Source organism: Populus trichocarpa, chromosome 16 (genome assembly GCF_000002775.5).
Source record: "Populus trichocarpa isolate Nisqually-1 chromosome 16, P.trichocarpa_v4.1, whole genome shotgun sequence".
Lineage (NCBI taxonomy): Eukaryota > Viridiplantae > Streptophyta > Magnoliopsida > Malpighiales > Salicaceae > Populus > Populus trichocarpa.
Window position 1 is genome coordinate 595,001 of NC_037300.2, and position 19,279 is coordinate 614,279.

General features: G+C 31.9%; 1 protein-coding gene and 1 long non-coding RNA gene across 3 annotated transcripts in view; both read right to left on the reverse strand.

Moving 5' to 3' along the window:
* LOC18110639 (probable LRR receptor-like serine/threonine-protein kinase At1g53430) overlaps positions 1–19,279 on the reverse strand; it is a 49,665-nt gene that overhangs the window by 8,298 nt on the left and 22,088 nt on the right. Inside the window, exons 1-18 of one of the 2 annotated variants that reach the window (XM_024587904.2) lie at positions 9,309–9,472; positions 8,459–8,597; positions 8,279–8,353; positions 8,114–8,185; positions 6,352–6,423; positions 4,894–4,965; positions 4,713–4,784; positions 4,549–4,620; positions 4,354–4,431; positions 4,199–4,270; positions 4,022–4,096; positions 3,873–3,947; positions 2,101–2,172; positions 1,808–1,876; positions 1,635–1,703; positions 1,470–1,538; positions 1,326–1,340; positions 1,193–1,239 (exon numbers count right to left, since the gene is read on the reverse strand). In XM_024587904.2, the coding sequence (XP_024443672.2) occupies positions 1,193–1,239; positions 1,326–1,340; positions 1,470–1,538; positions 1,635–1,703; positions 1,808–1,876; positions 2,101–2,172; positions 3,873–3,947; positions 4,022–4,096; positions 4,199–4,270; positions 4,354–4,431; positions 4,549–4,620; positions 4,713–4,784; positions 4,894–4,965; positions 6,352–6,423; positions 8,114–8,185; positions 8,279–8,353; positions 8,459–8,597; positions 9,309–9,456 (1,363 nt within the window). In that variant the 5' untranslated portion in view covers positions 9,457–9,472. Of the gene's footprint in view, positions 1–1,192; positions 1,240–1,325; positions 1,341–1,469; positions 1,539–1,634; positions 1,704–1,807; positions 1,877–2,100; positions 2,173–3,872; positions 3,948–4,021; positions 4,097–4,198; positions 4,271–4,353; positions 4,432–4,548; positions 4,621–4,712; positions 4,785–4,893; positions 4,966–6,351; positions 6,424–8,113; positions 8,186–8,278; positions 8,354–8,458; positions 8,598–9,308; positions 9,473–19,279 lie in introns of those variants that run through there. The other variant, XM_052447898.1, reaches the window with a different exon arrangement.
* On the reverse strand, positions 12,478–14,463 carry LOC112324534 (uncharacterized). Its single transcript, XR_002978474.2, has 2 exons — positions 13,567–14,463; positions 12,478–12,668 (listed from the first exon to the last, which is right to left on the reverse strand). It is a non-coding gene; the product is annotated as an uncharacterized LOC112324534 (long non-coding RNA).

Here is a 19,279-nt window from a genome sequence, read left to right on the forward strand (position 1 = left end):
TGGAATATCAGCCATTATGACGTCTTTGGATTACAAATGGAATCCCGAACTTGTTAAAACACGCACTTTTGTGCTCAAAAGAGCCAAAACAGTAACTTCGGTATGCTGTTTAACAAAACGGACACCACGGTTGCGTCCGGAATGGTTGAAAATGCTAGGAACCAACTTGACTCGGCCAAAAACGGGTCAAAAAATCACTGAGTTGGCCAAAAAACCAATCTGACCGAGTTGACTCAGGGAAGGAATATTCTGTCTCTGATAAAGAATATTCTGTCACGGGAATATTCTCTTACTGGTAACGGAATATTCTTATTCTGTCAAGAGAATATTCTGTCACTGTTAGATGACGTGTCTGATGACGTGGCTGATGACAGGGGATGTGGACCCTCTGTGATGACGTGGATGATGACTCAGCGCCTTCGTGTCGGATGACGTGGCTCTCTTCTCAGGCGAGAATTCCGGCACTGACTGGTTTTTCCGGCAGATTTCCGGCGAAACTTCGGCGAGCTCTACAGGGCTCGTTTCAACTCCGATTTCGATGATCTTTATATCTCCGAACTCGTATCGTCGAGAGGAATCTCCGCAGCTGGTCAAAATCAAGATCTGAGAACTTTGAAAATTCTGCAACTTTGAACAGAGAGCTGAAAAACGTGTTTTTTCTGTGTTTAAGCTTCCCTAATGCTCTGATACCAATTTGTTGTGCATACTGGACCGAAAGCAAACACAAATAAAACACAAACAAACAGATTTACGTGGTTCCCCAAAACCGGGTACGTCCACGGAGGCAACAGATTGTATATTATTGGAGGAATGATACAAACACTCAACTCAACCCAGTACAATCCCACAAAACCCAGTGTTTCACTCTTACACTCGGTGTTTCTCTCAAATCTGCACTCTTTCACTCTCACAGTTGCACTCTCTCTTCTTCCTCTGCACACACACTGCACTCTTCCTCTACTGCACTCTCTCCCGTCTCTCTCTTTATAGGTGAATGGAGAAGCATTGACAGCAACCCTTGTGCAGAACCAACTACTACAATGACAAAAGTCATGGTGGTTGGAGAAAGGTTGACAAAAATGTTGACAATTGCTACACATATGTCATTCCAAAAGCAATGTCATTCCAAACCAATAAATAATTTAAATGAACGACTCAGGAATGTAAATATGAGCTTCTCAATTGAACTTACACTTTGGTTTTCCCCGACATTTTTTTATCAAATCACGCATAGAATTCCTAGAAATAGCAAACAAAATCGGTAAGAAATAACTCATGATCATTTGTTCTAAATTAATGACACCATATGGGGGATATTATCATACCTGTTTGGTTGACTGCTTGAGTAGGAACAGCATGCAAGCAGTTGGTGCACATGATACAAAATGATTAGAAGTTGGGATTTCATAGACAATAATATTCTTGCAAGTGAAAAAAAAGGAAGAAGAAAATGAATTAGCCGTTATTACATGTTCAGCTTTCCTTCTCCTTTCTTCGTACCATCACGTGAAATTTCAAAATTATTATATGACAAGTCCCTGCAACATTATTGTTTACATATCAAGATTTTATTGAGGAAATCTACAAAAGGGAAAACAACCCATCTGAGCAAAGAGCACAAAGCCATAACATACGCCTTGTCTTCAATGGTATGAGGAACCCAGGAAGGTACTGTGCCATTAAGCATATTTCCTGTAAGAAACCTAAACAAAAGAAACCAGTATGAAAACCATCTCGTGTACTTTTTAACAGAGTGGCAGAACGAACTTATTATAAGACATCGAGTTCAAGAATCTCTTTTGCATACATCTTACTTAAATTCAGCTTTTTCATGGAATCTGGTATTCCACCAGTTAAGCTGTTAAAGCTCAAGTCTCTGCAGGATCAATAAAATGAAAGCAAACGTTATCCTACATATTTGATATATAGTTGTGCTATGGTCAATTATTGCATAGTTGATTCTGTAAACACATAGTCAAAATCATCAACACTTCTATGCATGGCCTAAAGGCCCTAAACAATGACCATTTATAGAGCTGATGAAACAAAATAGCCATGACAGAGCTACAAATACTTTACAAAAGAGGAAATGAAACTTACAGGTAGGTTAACGATGACCAATGACCAATGTACGGGGGGATTCCACCACTTATTAAGCAATTCCTTATCACCCTACACAAACCATTGAAGAAGTTGGTGTTTGGATTTATCCAATGCATCCACATCATTAAGAGTCACATACATAAATATTGAGAATATCATTAAGAGTCAAATACATAAATATTGTAACTTCATGATTCTCTTATGCCTATAGTCGTAATATATATATATATATATATATATTAAATTTCTCAAACCTGAATCCCAGATACAACTAGTCTTCACAGCATGTAATAGCTCATAAAAAAAACTCAAGATCAAATAAAGAAAAATAGGCCTAAAAAAATATTTATGTAAAAGATCGGTCATAATCCAAATTCTACAACAATAACGCTCCCAGACAAATATAATTCTAAGTGTATATTTTTATTATTTAATTTGAATTCATGAAGTTGCTATCTAATTTTTGACCTAATATTTAGAGAAAAAAAAATAAAAAAAATAAAAAAACAATAAAAACTCAAAAAAAAATATATTCTTGATTTATTTATATTTGTCTTAAAATAATTTAAATTTTTAAAGATTTCTTGAATGTTTTTAACTTTTAACGCGTTATTTTTTAAATAATTAATTTTTTTTATTGAGTGGTATTACTCGTTTTTAAAAATAATTTAAAATTAAAAAAAATTAAAAAATCAAAATTAAAAAAAGAAAAAAGAAATTGAGGAACAATTAAGACCTAACAATATTCTATTTATAAATAAGAGTCACACAACACACAATAAGGACAATTTTGAAAAAAAATAAATTAAGAAGCCACAAAAAAATAATGCCAATCCGCTCCCCTCCTCCAGCTGCCGCTCTCCATGTCCAAGCCACAGCCGTCCCCATCTTCTTCTCCCGCACCAAACCTTCCCTCCTGAACTAGCCGCCAGCTCGCCAAGACCATAAGAGGGCAGAGCCGTTCACCCTGACTCTCCCCTCTCGCTGGTTGTTTCAACTTCTCCTTCTCCACCGCCGACCGAACCAGGTCTCCTCTCCCTCTCACGGAACCCAAGCCCATTCTTCCCCCGGCCACAACATCAACCTTCCAGCTCCCCACCACAACCACAAAGGCCGCCCACTGCACTTCCTCATCTTCCTTTCCCGATCTCTGACAGCTGACCCAACAGCCCCATCACCGGCCTTCACAGACCATCATCCACAGACCCGAACCAGGCCCTCCAGATCCACCGATAGTACCACTCCTCTGCTCTTTCAGCCGCCCCCATCTCTGCTAAACCGAGACCCAGCTCTCTCTCCTTCACTCAGCCACCTCTGCCTCTCTGTAATTCGACCACAGATGCCATTCCAGATCACCCCCCTGTTTCCTGGTTTTTCTCAGCCGCTTCCAGCACTGTTCCTGAGTCTATTTTGTAATTTGTAGATTTCGAAATGTGTATTTAAATTATTGAAAGCAATTTTAATTTTTGTTACATTTGGAAACTTGAAACTGGGAGTGGGTGAGTAAACATTGAATGTGTGGTTGGGAGTGTGTTTGGGGGTATTTTCTTTTATGTTTTTTGAATGTTAAAAACCAAAAAGAATTAAATATTTTTTTTTAATTTGCATATGATAAAATCGTATCTATTTGACATGAAATTTCAAGAATATATTCTGGCATGTATTTTGGGGTTTAATTCACAGGAAGTTTTTTTAATTAAAGCCTTGATAGTTATTATGTGATTTTGGAGTGTGAGCTTTAAAGAAAAGCAAAGGAAGGAAAAACTCACAGGTATCTTATTCCCTTCATGTTTGCATGTTTTGGGAAAGGGAAACCGGCCGAGCTTCTTACATCACTAACCACCCTGGAAGAAAAACCATCCGGAAGAAAAACATGCATTTATTTCAACCCGGTTAAAATAAATTATAGAGCACTTACAAGTATTCGAGTTTTGACATGTTAAAAAGAAGTTCAAGAGGCAGCTGTCCTTCAAAATCATTCCCGGAGAGGTACCTGTCATCAGTACACAAAAACACAAATTATTGAATGATATTCTTCGATCATCGACAGTTTCTCAATCAAATAATATTACAGAAAGTACAAGTAATTTCTTACAGATAACCGAGTCCAGTCCAATTCGCAATGAAACTTGGTACTTGACCGGTCAAACGGTTCCCAGCTACGCTACTGCAGCCATAGTTAAGTTGCTTTTCCTTGGAACAATAATTAAACAGATTGTTGGTTGAAATAACATGATGAGTTGCACTTACAAAAACTGCAATTGATCCGAAGTAAAGTTGGCGTAATTTCCCGGCAGTTCTCCACTCAAATTGTTGGAGCTCAACTCTCTACAACAACAAATCAAAAGGATTGTAATCCACCCTTTTTCTATTTTATTTCTCCTCTTACTATCTTCCGTGGTTACAAGGTGGTATGATATTATTATACTTCTTTTTAAAACTTACAAAGCATTTAGAGATCTCAATCTTCCAAGTTCTGGTGGAAGCTGACCAGTGAGTTCATTGAAGCCCAAGGTCCTAATTAAATAAGAGATAAGAACCAAACAAAACTCAATAAGTTAAAAGGAAATTCAAGGAGAATGAAAGAGCGAGCAAGCGAGTTTCTATACATCTGTAGGAGATTAGAGAGGTTGCCCAATTCTTTAGGGATTTGACCTGATAACATATTATACCACAAAAACCTGAAAACACCCACAAGAATAGGAGCACAAGACTTGTATCAGCAATGGAACAAGAATTTAATTCATATTATATGATATACTGAAGAAATTGTGATTTAATGATACTTACAGATATTTGAGGGATGATAAATTCCTCAAAGATGGAGGTATGGAGCCACTGAGAAAGTTTGTGGAGAGATCGCTATGCATATGTATTACCATATAAGTTCATTATTACTCGATAGATAAAATCAGAATCAATAAAAGGTTAAATTAGTTATTATATATGATCCAAAAGCTAAGAAGCTTTTTGCTCATAACTATACATATATCCAAACAAGCATAAACACGGTTAAGCAATTAGCCGTGTTTTTGTGACTAAACAGAACTCAGAAGAACAAGGCTTTTATCCTAATTACATAAGAGAAAAAAACCAAACAGAACTCAGAAGTTAATTTTTGTGACCATTAATACCTTGACATGAACATTTATAAGTATCATCCCCAAACGGCTTGCCCTTATTAAAAAATCGTAATTATTACAACTACAAGTTTAATCTATCAATTGTCTATTCAGTATCTTCTTCTTATAATGAAGTAAATTTGAGCTCTTAACTCAAAATTTCACCATTATAATATAATTATGTAGTCCTAACAATTAAGAAACTTTCTCAAAAATCAATGAAGGGGGAATCATAAACATTAAGATTGAAGTATTTGGTAATAGGAATGCACCAAGAGCTTGTTTTAATTTTTTGAGAAACTTTCTCTCCAGTCAATCTTATATGAAGATCCAAAAATTAAAATGTAAAAAAAGTGAAGTCTGGGACCAGAAAAAAATAAAAAAAAAACCAAATATAAAAATATTTAAACTTGAGGGTTCAAAGTGTAGATTTACAGGGCGTATCAAACAGTAAACATAGGAAAAAAAGATTGTGAATTATTATAAATATCAAATTTTATTTCCTATGTTTTAATTTCATCATTTGCAACAATCTTAAACTTTCCCATATGAAATCAACATGCAATTAAATACCAAAATAATTGTTGACACATGCACGTGTTAAACGAAATCCAAAGAGAACAGGAGTATCAATGATTAAAAAAAAAACTGAAAGAAAATACGGCTGAAAGGCCAAAAAGGCAATGGTATAATGCTTACAATAGGAAAATGTGAGGATGATAAACATAATATTTTTTTAAATTTATTTTTAATATTAATATATTAAAATAATTTAAAAATATAAAAAATATATTAATTTTAATAAATAAATAATTTCAAATTTTTTTCAAATTTTTTTTTTAAAAATTGATGATGGATAGTTTGCTTTTAACTATATTAGAAATAATAAATTTAGTTTTGAAACATGAAATCTAAATACTTGATTAGGAAAAAAAATTAGAATATTTAAAAATTGAAAATGGAATGTTTCGGAATAAAAGTCAATATTAATAATATATATATATAAACACCCACAAGAATAAGAGCACAAAACTTGCATCAGCTATGGGAAAAGAATTTAATTGACACTGAAGATAATACTTATAACTATATGATAATGAAGAGACTGTGATTGCATGATACTTACAGAATTTGGAGGGACGACAAATTCCCCAAGGATGAAGGTATGGAGCCATTGAGGAAGTTTGTAGAGAGATCGCTGTGCATATGTATTACCAAATAAGTTCATTATTCCTCACTAAGAACCAATAATATAAATTTTATGAAGACACGCTAAGAACTGAAATTAGTTATTGGTATATGATCCAAAAGCTAATAAGCAGCTTTTAATTTGCACATAACCATGCAGACAACCATTGAGGAAGTTTTCAGAGAGATCGCTATGCATATGGGAAGTGGGAAGACATTCACAGTACATTAATGGAAATATAACAAAAAATTACAAACATTAAATGATGAGTCACTACAGATTTCTTTGCCAGAAACAAGGGCACTTTTTTCTCTCTTGTTTTTTTTTTTTTACTTTTTCAAAACACACATCTAAATTATACTTGTAATATACCTTTTCTCTTGAATGAAACAATAGAAAAAAAAAATTTACTCATATTTAATTTAACGTATCTACATATATTAATATTAATGATTAATAAAATATTATAAAATCATTTGAGTCACTCTATATATGCTTTTTTAATTAACAATTGAAATTAATTATTTTAAATAAATACTTTAATTTAATAAATTTATTAATTAATGATCAACATCTAATGTATTTTTTTTATGCAATACGACCTTGGATTGCATTGGATACACCCATGGACAGGTTGGTTGTGCCGGATCACAATTTTGAGATTGCCTTTACAGACTTGATCCAGTTCAATTGCTGGTATAAAACATATTTTTAGGAGTATGGTTGGAATTCATCAAGATGCTACCCAGTTTAATTGTTTTTAATTTTATCTATAAATTAACATAGAAAAAGAAGATTTATTATCGAGTCTTATTTTTAATGTTATCTATCAAAAATAGAATTAGTTAATAAACATCTTTTATATTCATTGTTTTTTATTCATAAATCAATTTAGGATAACACGATTTTTTATTAGTTTTATTTTTTTTTGAATGTTTTCTATCACGTAATAGAATTGATTAATACATAACTTAATTTTTCATATTCATAATGCAATTTAATTTTGATGGCACCATTTCTCCGAGAACGGGATTTAATTAAACTTAATTTAGTTTAATGTATTTTTGGGCTGTTTATACAATATTGACCTAAGGATTGTAAGATTTTAATTTTGTGCTTTCGCACGAGAATGTTGCATTAAGGATAGACAAGTTGATTAATGGACAATGCCTATTTTCTATATACAAAATATTATTTTCACATTTTGTTATAATTTGGATCTGTGAGTTTGGGAATTTTCTTGGTAATACCCTTCCAAGATACTATTTCAGTTATCTAGTCAACCATAGTCTAAGCAGTGGAATTACCTATATTGATAACATTATTTTTAATTATAAATGTAAATATTTTAAAATATTAATAATATTTTTTTAATTAAAATTATTATTTATTCATCATTTGAATTTTCTATGTCTATTTTGAATGCGTGTGAATGATTGTTTACTTGTTTGAAGATACATTTTCTTGATATGATAAATAAATTTGGGACAGAGCTTGAACGTGTTATTCAATCAATATTATCATGAAGGTGCTCAAGCCCTTCAATTGCTCACAATCCTACAAGTCCAATGCACATCTTTATAACAGTGGGGATTAGGCCATTTTCAAGCCGTTAAATTATGCAGCCGAACTTTTACCTTGATTCTTTTAGAAAATAAACCGCAGTAGTAGTAAATAACCATGGTACTGGATCACTTACAGAGAGGTGAGTGAAGGCAAGTTCCCCATGGTGACAGGGATGCTACCATAAAGTTGATTGTGGGACAAATCACTGTTATTAATGTAATAGGATTGTTATCAATTAGTTGAGGTCAGCATACTGATTCGAATGATTATCATCACATGTCATATATATGATACTCACATTTCTTCTAGGAAATCGAGACTAGTCAAGGCTTCAGCGTGGATTCGTCCGTCTAATTCTCGGTTTGAGAGATCTCTACCTCCCAAAAATGGCGTCAACATAGAAACCAGTGAGTTTTAAAGAGGATGCATTGCCTTACAAAAATAAAAGAAAATTGGATGAAGTTGATGAGGAACTTACAGGCCGGTGTCGTGACAAACTGTGCTGTTCTCATAAGTGCAATTGCATTTGATGCCTCGATAATTATTGTCACAAGACGAGCGTGAGAATTGTTGAAAACCCCACCCTAACGTGGTCATCAATTCACCCAAAGCCTTTGCTGCCAAACGTTTTTCAACAAAGAAACACATATTTTGTTTAGCAAGATTGAAACAGGTAGCATACCTGATACCTTCATGATCAAAACCATATATTTTTAGCTTCCACAACCTCAAGCTACCTCTAGCTAGCTTCAAATCCGAACTAAAAGGAAAAAAAAAAATTGTGCTAATTTATTGTCAATTGACTATATAAATCCATCTAGATTTCCTTACTAAGATCCTCGTAAAAATCAATTCATCCTTAACCAATCACTTCACTTGATAGTTATAGGAAAAGATGGAGAAGCAGAAAATATCTAAGATATGCAGTACGTAGGCTAGAACTACGGAACTCTCTGCCAGGCTGTGGAAGCACTAGAGAGTGCAAATGGAAGAGAGAAATAGCAGTAAGGTTGGTTATTTTTTTATCCGCCACAGCTTCCTAAGTTGAGCAGATCCTCACACCCAACATTCCATTCTTCTTCGGAGCAATGTTTAAGCATAAGGCTTTTCATTGTTTGGGTCACACAGATTAATACCCTTCCTTCCAGTTCAAGTGTTCTCTCTTCTTTCTGTTGTTAGCTTGGATCAGTTTCTTGCAAACATGAGTGAGTTTATAGTCTAAACAGTTAATTGAGTTTATATTCTTGAAAGCAAATTTTCTTCCTTCGTTTGTATATAGGAGGAAAAGGATATATATGTAGATGGAAAAGTATATCGTGCGTGTGTACCTTCATCTGCAGGCAACGTGGCGTTTCTGCTTGGACTATATACCTTCATCGTTGGTTGACAGGCTACATAGCCAAATTGACAAAGAAGAAGAACGGCAAGAGAGGAAACAAGCTTAGGAAAGAGCTTATTAAGATAAAGCTTAGCCATTACTTTAGCTTGCAATGCGCTTCCCTTGAGACATGCATTCTTTATAAAGATATTGTTTTACCATTCAAACTGTTATTAACTCTGAATCAATTACCTCACATTACCATATTGTCCCTGTCCAAATATCAAAATACCCGAGAAAAGTAACTTGCAACACTATGCATGGAGGCCTAACAATTTTGGTTTAAGTAAATCTGTACATGAATTATTATGCATAATTCATGGGTAGTAATTATTCGAATATAATAAATAATCCAACACTATTTTTGTTTCTATTATCCTCTCCCAAGTAATGTGAGCTTGTGTTTTATGTCTTTTATCTCACAATTCATAGAAAAATATCTATCACTGATCTATTTGTGTGCCTCACAGCTAACCACCTGTCATGATACAATAAGCACGCACTTCTTCCACTTGAGACCACAAGTTGCCACACTATTTGTTGCATATTGCACACTTCCACTTTCAGTCTTTCAAGATTCCACTTTAAAGCTTTATTTGTCGTTACCTGGAGCGGAGCAAATAATTAAATACTATTATCTTGCACTACGTCGTATCAATGTCCACAAATCAGAAAAACAAACTCAAAAACTCTCTTTGAACACTAAACCTGAGATCTATAATGACTAGAGAAAAACATAACAAACAAAGCTAGAAAGAAGGTAGTTTTACATTGATTTTTGAAACCGAAAAATTGATGCATAATTAATTCTACTGGTTACCAGAAATATATTGTCCCGTTGCTCTGCCTTAATTACCTGCTATAAAAAAATAAAATAAAAAAACCTGACATTTTTTTGGCTTAAAAAACAGATTTTTTTTCATTAAAAATAATCTATTTAGGACGCGAAAGGTTATTGTTCATTCATAAACCGGACAAAAAAATAATTCATAAGAATCATTCATAAGAATTATCACTTAAAAATAAGCTGGACAAGAATTTAAGATCTCTATTCATAAGAAGAAAAATGATTTTTAAATAAATTTTTAACTGTTGAGTCAACTTTAAGTAGTAAAATAAAAGAATTATCACTTAAATTTGTATGAGAATTCTATATTAAAAAATTACTTGTATACCATTAACCCGAAGAATAATCAAACATTGTTAATTTTAAGATGAAAACTGTTATTTTTAGAATTTTGCAAAACAAGTATGATTATGATAAGTACTATCAAGACGTTGTGGGTAAACTGCTCAAAACAGAATGACACCAACGAAGAAGGAAAGCCAAAGGCAAATGGAAAGTGAAAGGGAAAAAAGTCAGGACAGAAGATAGTGGGAAAAAAAAGAAGAAGCAAGCTGTCAACACATGCTTTGGGAATCTCAAATGTGTATCACATGAAGTTCTTAATTCCATGGAAGATTTGTAGTGGTGACTAAATGGTTAGATAATTACCCTCTCCATTTTGTATATGTTCTTCACTGTCGCTTATGAATAGGCAGCAGGAAATTGTAACCGAACAAGATTGAAAACAGAATCACACTGCCAACACTCATGCCACTGCTTCTACATGCAGTGCAAGAATTACTCTTCGCGCGTGTATCTGTCCAAGAATTGCTCTCTGCCCGAGTGAATAGAAAGAGTAGGAGCCCATCTGAGAAATGAATGATTCTTTCTGTCTGCAGGGGTCGGTCCTAAAGGCAAGAGCAGTTCCAGGTGATGCAGTGGATTAAGCCATTGATCATGGTAAACGACGGAACGAAGAAGTCAAGAAGAAGAAGCAAGCTGTCAACACATGCTTTGGGAATCTCAAATGTGATGCAGTGGATTAAGCCATTGATCATGTGTAAACGACGGAACGAAGAAGTCAAGAAGAAGAAGCAAGCTGTCAACACATGCTTTGGGAATCTCAAATGTGATGCAGTGGATTAAGCCATTGATCATGTGTAAACGACGGAACGAAGAAGTCAAGAAGGTTCCTCGAAGCCCGCCACTAAAGCTATTAATTCTTCTCTCTCCCGCCAAGGTCCCCTTTCGTGGAATAGCAGAGACCACTACCAATCAACCAGAAGAAAATTCCAGTAGCTTTTGGAAATACAGAGTTCCTGCCCATGATCACAACCATGTACTATATTCTAACAAAAAAAAAAAACATTTCCAAAATAAGTTCACATCTTAAATAGTTTTAATTTAAAAGGACTAAATTAAGTAAATTATGGTTCATAAATCCTATTTTGACGCAAACCAATCTTAATTCCAATAAAGCCCATTTAAATAGTAGAGTTTTCACATAATTTTACTAAGATCTCTACTTTTAATCCCTACCATTTCTAAATCAAAGATGGAATACAAAGAGTCATATGCTGCGAAAAGAAAAAAAAATCAAGAAAAGAGAGCTTGTCTTGATAATTATAATACATACTTGTATCACAGTGAGGTTTATAAAACAAGCATGGATATATATTATCTCTTAATTAGCCTCAGTTGAAAGCTTTTGCTTCTAAACTTGTGAAAGGTAGAGTTTCGGCAAAAGGAAAAAGGAAGGATGAGGGATGACAAGTGAAAGTTAGCGTCCAAAAAAATTGAAAAGTGGAAGTGGGGATAATTTCGTCAAATTTTCTTAAAAGAGTAAGAGACAATTTTAATTTAGACAAAGAGGTCAAGTAAAAGCAAAATCTATTTATATTTTTTTAATTTATTTTTATCTAACAACAAAGAGGTACTCAGCACTAAAGCAAGTCTAATTATATTTATCTAATGGGTAGCTAAGTGTACTAATTTTCTGGGCCTTACACCATTATTAAAACCATTGTGAAAATATGCTGAAAAAAGTGAGCGATTTATACATAAAAGATAACTAATAATTCAATAAGTTAAGTTTGAGCCGGAGATGATGTTCTATCACGTGGTGGCAAAGCTCTGTCAAGCAAGCATATGAAGTGACTTGTAGATCTCTAAATATAAGGCATCTCTACAATATAAGGCATCATTTGACAGTACAGTTTAACCGCGCATTTGATTTTTTTAAAAAAATTAAATTAATATTTTTAGTGTTTTTTTATTTTTTAATGTGTTAATATTAAAATAAAAAATTTTAAAAATATTATTTTAATATATTTTCAAAAAAAATAAACACTTTAAAATCCAGTTACAGTGCACTCTGTATCTCTTCCACAAACGATGGCGGATATGAGTGTTAGCAAAGCCAATGGTTAAACAGGTGACAACAGATATATGATGACTCATTTGATTGCGGCTCCATTATTGTTCCTGTTACAATTAGAAATTAAAATTAAATTAAAAAAAAGTTAAAGGGGAAGAGAAGTTATTGTATCCCAAAAAAAATTAAAATACTATTCATTGTAAAAATATAAATAAAATAAAATGATAAAATTATCCTTTAAACATAAAACTATTGAAATAAGCATTGGAGACAAAAGATATTTTCACCATGATATAATTATTTCCTACAAATTTTATAGGAATAGAATGATCATTTTATTTTTTATTGTATAATAAAATTATTAATTTAATCATAAAACATAAATATATTGCTTATTGCTAAAGGTGTTTTGGTTATTTCAATTTTATCTAAAATAATGTAATTATATTAATGCTTTTAAAGACAAAATCAACATAATTTTCTTGTTGCACGTCCCTACACAGCGTTGTTGATGATTTTTGTTATCGTTTGCTTGATTGGTTTTTTGAAATCGACACCGAGTATTTGGTTAAAGTCTACTAAGAAACCTGTATATACTAATCTTATCAAAAATTCAAAGGTAAGGAACTGGTTGTGGTTAGAAAATGTATTAACACCTCACAATACCTTACCTAAAATAAACTGATTTGTAATTTAATATAATTTAAAAAATAAAATATTAGTCAAATTCTAAAACTTTAATAAAACAATTATTAAATTTCAGAATATATATATATATATATATATATATTCATAAAAAATATATCATAATTTTATTTGTTCATACTTGACCCTATATAAATTAAAACATTAAATTCATTTTCTATCTTCTTAATTTTATAATACAATAATATAACAAAAAAAATACAAACACACGGCTTTTTTTTTTTTTTTTCAACCCATTTACATGTTACAAATCACAAAAATTCAAAATAAATCAAACCGCTTACACAAATTAAAAATTACCGGTGAAGGCATGAAAAACAGTGGATGGGGAACGTCTTCTTCTTCTTCTCTGTCTCTCTACGCCGGCGGTGACCTGAAAAACCACCAAAAACACAACAAGCAGTGGATTCCTTTCCTAGATCTGTTCTCGGTCTTCCTTCTTCCTCTCGATTTTCTGCTCTTCCCTTCTTCTTCTGGGGTCCAACGCCACCATTGCTTATTGCCGTCTGGATGGTTGAAGACGGGAGAAGAAGCTGTCGTGGCTGGTGTCGTGTCTGCACACGCGACGATGGGACTCGGGGGGAACGGCTTAAGGGGCTGACCGCTGCTGCTGGATGAGAGAGCGGTTCAATGGTTTATCCGCAGGCCATCCATGGCCACCGTGAGTGGAAAAGGAAGGGAACTGAGTGGAGGTCGGTCTGTAGGGAGGCTGAGTTGTGGTGGGGCTAATCTGCGGGCTGAAAAGGGGAAGATCTGTGGCCGGGGCTGAGGGGATAAGGGAGGATGATTTGGGTGAAGGCTGCAGTGGGAAAGGATGGGGGGAGATGACTGAGAGAGAGAGGAGGGACAGCTCAGCGCTAAGTGAGGGGCTCTGGTTTGTTTATGCTGAAGGGAGGGGAGATATCGTGAGGGAGATAGAGGCCTGTGTCTTCTGGAGATGGGGAAGAATGGACCGGCTGTGGGGCTGTCCGGTGGGGATGAAAGGAGTGGCCGCTCTTTTATTTTTTTTTTGGCAGAGGGGAAGTGAGCGGCGGCCTTGGGAGAAGATGATTTTAGGGTTTTTGTTGGCTCCTGATGGCTTCTCCCCTCTCACATAAAATTTTTCCCCTTCCCTTGTGTTTTACTGTAGACTGGTATTACAGGAGAAGAGTGGCTTGGCTATAATCATATTGGTCCTCAATTTTTTTTTATATTTTAAATTTATTTTAAAAATAAACAATATCAATATCGATTCAATAAAAATAAAATTATAATTATAAAATTTATAAGTTAAAAGTTAAACACGTTCAAAAGATAACGTTGAAAATACTAAAAACAATATAAATATATCAAAAATATATTTTTTGAGATTTTTATTGTTTTTTTGCTATTTTTTATTTTTTTTGAAAATTTATTAAAAACATGAGTAAAAAATTAGATAGCAATATCTCTTACAAAGAGTTTTTTTTATTATTTTACTTTGTTTTTACTATAAATTTGAAGGTTATTAGAGATATTATTATAATTTAAATATATTAAATATTATTTAAAAAAAAAAGAAAAAAAAAAAAAAAACATGAGGCGTTAGCCTTCGCGCTATTCAGGCAACATGAGAAGTGTCGTTTGGCTACCAAACGCTGCATTCTATAGTCTCCTCGCCCCTCGAGATGGGGTAGTGTTTGTATCGAAAATATCTTTGATTTGATACTATTGACTTTTTTTTCTTTTTCTGTCTTCCCGCCCCTCGAGACGGGGCAACGTTTGTAACAAAAATACCTTTGGTTCGATACCAGGGACCATTTCTTTTTTTTTTTCTTTTTCTTCTCTTTCTCCTCCTTTAATTCAGCGCCAACCCTTTTAAAATTTCACACCACCTCTTTTAATTTTGTTTTCCATTACAGATTAGCATCGTGAGCTTAGTGAAGTCATCAACAACAACTCCTCCTCCATGATAACGAGCGTGTTTGGTAGTGTGATTGCGGGTGCTTTTCAAATAACTTTTCGTGTCAAAATACATGTCAATGATGTTTTTTTATTTTTTAAAAATCATTTTTGATATCAGCACATCAAAATGATCCAAAACGTACAAACCATATTAAATTTTAACAAAAAAAAATTCAAATTTTTTGAGAACGCAGCCGCAGCCGCGTTACCAAACATGCTCAACCTCTCCAACCAGCACTGTGAATAATTGCGAACTCCATCAGACTCTCCACCATCTTTATAGTAGACCCACCAACGCTTTCCTCCCCCACGCTAGGTAACTTTCATTAATTCCTTAGTAACTTGTGCTTCATATTTCATTTTCATTTGAAAGAGGCCTGCATGACGTGAATTAATTTAACTTTGTTTTCTTTTAAATGAAAGAGGGATGGGCTAGATCTTCACCCTAGCACATGGCTAGGTTGGGTCTAACCCATGTGTATATATAAGAAGAATAAGAAAAGAAAGTTTAGGGTTGTTTTTCTCATGTTTTTCTAATAATATTGGATCATAAATTTATACTCTAAAATATAAATTCAGTATTAAAAAAATATCATGCTTTCTTTAAGATTTTAGAATTCCATAAAAAATAAAAAAAAAATCTCTCATTTCAAAACTACAAAAATATTTTTTTTGTCTTCATACATATGGTCATATTCTAAAATTTACATGCATGTTTTTATACGAAAAATAAAAATTGCATCTTCATCATACTTTGAAAAATACAAAAAAATCATTTAATGGGTATCACAACAAGTTTGGGATTATTCATTAGGATTTAACTAAAATTTCAAATAAAAACCTTGTTTTTTATTTTCTTTCCTGTTATGATAGTTAGGTTTTAACATGATAAGATAAAAATATTCTTACTGAAGATGACTATTCTTAAATCTTAAACAAATCTTTTTTTTTTTTGCTTTAAAATAGTTAGGTTTTAATTTGATGAGATAAGGATCTTCTTACTGAAGACGATTTTTCTTGAACCTTAGATAGACTAACGAATAAAAATATGACTTAAAACAAACAACAAAGCAACTTACCATTGATAAATTGCATTGAGTGTAATACATCTTTTCTTTGCACAATTAGTCCCCTTACCTAGACCCTCGCAGACCATTAAGTTTTTTAGTGATTATAATATTAAGTGACAACTCTTTTTTTTATTGATAAAAAATAAGAATTTCTTATTCTTTCCGCCTATATCTATCTCGAAAACTTTGATTTAGAAGGATGATCATCGCGAATCAACCCGCGTGCCACAATACGTGTTGTTAAGTAATATCTCCTTTCCACATTGCTATTATCAAAGAATCACTATAAACTTAAAAGCTTAAATTTTTAATAATTATTATACATTATTGCTAAAGCATCAGAACGATGGCCACATTTCTGGTCAAGTCTTTGTTCAGCATTAATAAAGCTTCTATGATTGAACCTTGGAATCTTATAAGATTTATGGTGATCAGTCTTTGTTCAGCATTTTGTGTTTATCTTTTGCATTTAATAAATTAAAGCATCAGTATGATAGCTTAACCTCCATTTCTTGGGTCCAATCAGAAAGTGAACATTGAGAAGTAATAATGCATCTTTAAGATTTATCGGAAAGTGAACATTGACAAGTAATAATTCAGCATCTTTTGTTTCCATTATGTCTACCTTTTGCATTGACAAGCAGAGAAAAATTAATAAAGCCTTCTGCGCTTGTAGTTATAGCTCAACCATTTTGTATTCAGAATAATTTTTTCAACAATATAAAAGCTCACAGTGTTTCAATCAGTCACAAGAACTTTTGGGAACGGCAATATTAGGTTAGAAAAATCAGATCTAGCAAAGAATAGAGATAATTATCAGGTGGTGTGCTGCTTCAATCTGAAGATTTGAATAATTTTTATAATTTTTTAATAATTGATAACGTGTAAGTTTAAGATTAATTTCACTATATATTATATTTTAATTATTTTATAATAATGAATTAATTATTTTAATTTGATTAGTTACTAAGTGGTGCATAAATAATGTTTTTTAAATGCCAAAATCATATTTAGATTAGTCCAACGATTTAGAAAGGTTTATTCACTTTAATTTATATTAAAATTTATCTTCATTTTTATTTTATTTTAAAGTATTATAAATTTTATCAATTTTAATTCACATTGAGAAAATATAATTTGTAATTAAAACAATATTCTAATAATATTTTATTAATTAAACATAATTTTTTTAATATACATATTTTCGATACTTGACCTTTAGACTATGTTTGTATAACATCATAATTTTAAAAATCTTTAAAAATTAAATAAGTGACTAAGCTTTAAAAACTAATCAATGATTTCAAATTAATGTGTAAAAAAACTTAAGGCGTTATTAATGTAGATGCATATTTAAAGCAACGTGCAATAAAAAATAATAGAAAATTGCTTTAAATATACATTCTATCATGTAATAAAAAGATTGCTGATATGCCGTATTATTTTTTAGTTTTGCCAATGAATGATTAAAAAAATGCCTGATATGAGTATTCAAATTTTAATTTAAAATATGATTCAAATAAAAAAAATTTAGTTTTTTTATTACTAAAAATAATCTAAATATAAGTATTTTTAAAATCAGGAACAAAATAAATTTTTAGATAAAAATTAAATTTTCAGAAACTATATGGGCAGACTACAAGAGAAAATACAATCAAGAGAACTAAAAGCACTTTGCAAATTTAAGGTTAACCATGAAGTTTCTTTGTTTTTTTATATTTTTTTCCTTTCTCTTTCAATTTTAATTTTTTACCATAATTTTAAACTAAATCTAATAAATTAGGCAACACTAAGATTCAATTGGAAGGAAAAGAAATCTAATAACTAAAATGAAAAAAAAAGTTCATCAAACTCCAATTCTAAGTATATATATTGTATAAGTTTGAAACTTACACAAGCCTATATTATTTTATATTTAATTTTTTTTAATTAAAATGATAATGGTGATATTTGATCTTGTTATCATTAATTATCAATATTACAATATAATTTATATTATTTTTTAATAAGTTTAATCTCGCCGTAAACATGTGTGTGCATTGGTTAATTAGGGCTCAATGAATTAGAGGAGGAGTCTACTCCAAGGAAATACAAACCTGCTTGTATACAAATGAAGTCTGCTATATAACATTTGCGCAAGAATTATTGATAATTATATATATTATTAATACTTGTAGCCATAAAGTTTGCGGAAGCTATAGGATCTTGTTATTTCACGTTCTCATATGTTCAGCATGTAATTATATAAAGCAAAACACGCGCGGTTTGAGGATTGAGAGAAAAACAGAAAGGGAAGGAAGAATCCCTTGAGTATTTATTTTGAGTTGGGCTTACATTGTTAGGGTTGGGAAATTTATCCAAAAAAAAAAAAACAAATTTCAATTATATAAAAATTAAAAATACAATTAAAAACTAGTCAAACAAAAAAGAAGAAGAAGAAATGGAAATAAAAATCTCTACAAAATGAAGTCTCAAAAAATTATCAAAGAATAGCAAAAAAACATAAATATAGGAAAACAAATACCCAGGGTATGAGAGAGCATATGATAATCAAAGAGCATAATTATGATATAGATAGAAACAATACAATAATAACAACAACTACAAGCAACATGAAATTTTACTAAGAATATATTTAGTATTATAATAATGATTATTTTTTTAAATATTTTTTATTTAAAAATACATTGAAATTATCTACCCTAAACGGTAACTTTTCAAATTAGGGTAATTTGCGTCTTTCTGATTAGCAATTCCTCTAAAAAGGAAGGAAATGAAGTAGCAGACGACATAGCTAGAAAAAGCTTAGATAAATCTAATGAGTTTGTAGCGTCCTTTTTCTTAGCTTAGATAAATCATATATATATATATTGGCTTCTTTTGATCAATAAAATCTGTTGCTACCCAATTTTTGACCTATGTTTTGATAAATTTTTAGAAAAATCTAAAAATAGCGAAAAAAACATTAAAAAATCCAAAAATAGCAAAAAAACATTGAAAATCCCAAAAATACATTTTTT